The 1,810-nt window shown below is 35.0% G+C and overlaps 1 protein-coding gene across 1 annotated transcript; it reads left to right on the top strand.

The window, feature by feature from the left end:
* Positions 1-428: 428 nt before the first annotated feature.
* Positions 429-1,164, top strand: LOC125501492. The gene has a single exon (XM_048657646.1). It carries the CDS (start codon positions 880-882, stop codon positions 1,162-1,164), a length of 285 nt encoding a protein of 94 aa, XP_048513603.1. The 5' UTR covers positions 429-879.
* Positions 1,165-1,810: the final 646 nt, after the last annotated feature.

The raw sequence follows: 1,810 nt of genomic DNA, 5'->3' as shown, positions 1-1,810 counted from the left end.
TATTTGTGTTTATCGACTTCTATAACTGTTTTTTTATTCCCTTTTCTCTAACCAGATGATACAGTGATCCAAGAGAGTGTAGTCTGGCTGCAGCATAATAGAGAGCCATGGGACTCTGTCGTTAAACATTGGGAAGCGACTGCATCTATACGAACGCTGAAGCAGCAATCAGATTGCAAACATATTGTTGATATTATACATCAGTGGCCCATACTGCGGAATCCCTTGGGATACATTTTGATTGAATCTGACTTTGCACACCTTCAACTGACCAATAATCTTGATGCCTTTGCAAATTGGCATAATTTTTTTACAAATATAGAAACTGTCTGCTCACCGAATAAGAAGGAAAAAAATGCCAGCTTACTATGGGATATATTAGGTCAAGACGATATCACCAGTGGTAAAGACTAACATTCTTGAAAAACATTTAAATAAATTTTTGTAACATTTAATAACGTGCTTTATTTTTACAGATTGTACAGTTGTTGTACAGTGTTTCCTACTTTCATATTTGGTACCACCTAGAGGTCGTATACGTAACAAAAAAGAACATTGGAAGCCCTCAATAAGTGAATGCCAGGATAGTATTATTCAACATGCAGAGGTGAGTAAAATATTTCAGAATTAGTAATTTCCGATGGAGACTCGCAAAGTTAGCAAAACTGATTAAATCTGAGTCTTCATAATTAATAATTCATAAATTAAGTCCAAGACATTGATTGACTTCAATAATCAGTTATGTTAAAAAAAACATCAGGAATAAAGATTAGACAATTATTTAATGAACTGCATAGTCTATAGAACCAATATTAATCATTTATTGTTTTACAGCTTCCTGGAGATATTTCAACGATCCAAGAAAAAAGGATTGATGCGATGAATAAACTCGGACTACCGGTACAGCCTTACATCATAGTTGTAGGGCCTACGCTACAAAACATAAAAAGTTTCTATGTCAGCATTGACAAGATTTTATATCAGTTACCATCCGCGTTAAAGGCGATCGACATTTGCTTCAAAGCATTCCATACATTTAATGCTTTGTATCCACCTGAAGCGGAGCACATCTGGTACCTGATACAATCAGGTCTGTATAAATTTAAAACTAAATGGGATAAGCAGGTTTCTTATGTCATGGATATTGTAAACTCAATTCAGTAGTTTAATGATTAGTTCTTCGATATTTTTGTCAATGTGATATTAGCACAGTTTTTCCAAGAATAATTCTATAACAATTTCTTGGCTGACCATAACTCAAAATGAATCCATATCGTTGTCCATTTTGTTCGAATACCTTCTTGTTGTCACGGGATGTAATTGTTCACCTGAAATTAAGGCATAGTACAATGTTGTTTACTAATTTCTATTGTGCACAAAACAAATGTTTCCGTAGTTTTAGTAGTATTTATGCGTTTAACAAACATTTAATCAGCAAGCATCCTTCCAATACGACCATACCAAGCGTGAAATCACAAAAATGCATACCTTGTCCAATCGAACCTGTAGCTTCTTTGAATAACTCGGTCCCAGTATCTCCGCCACCAGCTAGGTCGGTCTCCAGTAATAGTTCAATAGAGGATTTTAAAAACATCGTTTCAAACGCTGCCCTTTGCTTCATCGCAAAACTTTAGTCTAACGACTCTGTAACAAGGGCTCTGATACAGGAAGTAATTGAAAATATGAATGAATTCCTGACCTCTGGTTGGATTGACGTTCTCAAACAAAGATATACTAATCACAAATTAGGAGATAACGAATCCGATCTGAATGACCTGTTTGTGATTTTGTCAAGTCCATTTTCAAATTT

This window comes from Athalia rosae, chromosome 6 (assembly GCF_917208135.1).
Source record: "Athalia rosae chromosome 6, iyAthRosa1.1, whole genome shotgun sequence".
Classification (NCBI taxonomy): domain Eukaryota; kingdom Metazoa; phylum Arthropoda; class Insecta; order Hymenoptera; family Athaliidae; genus Athalia; species Athalia rosae.
This window is presented reverse-complemented; position numbering and strand designations above follow the sequence as displayed.

What these genes read in the sequence shown, in the direction of transcription:
- LOC125501492 (XM_048657646.1), top strand. Translation starts at nt 880, where the DNA reads ATGAATAAACTCGGACTACCGGTACAGCCTTACATCATAGTTGTAGGG.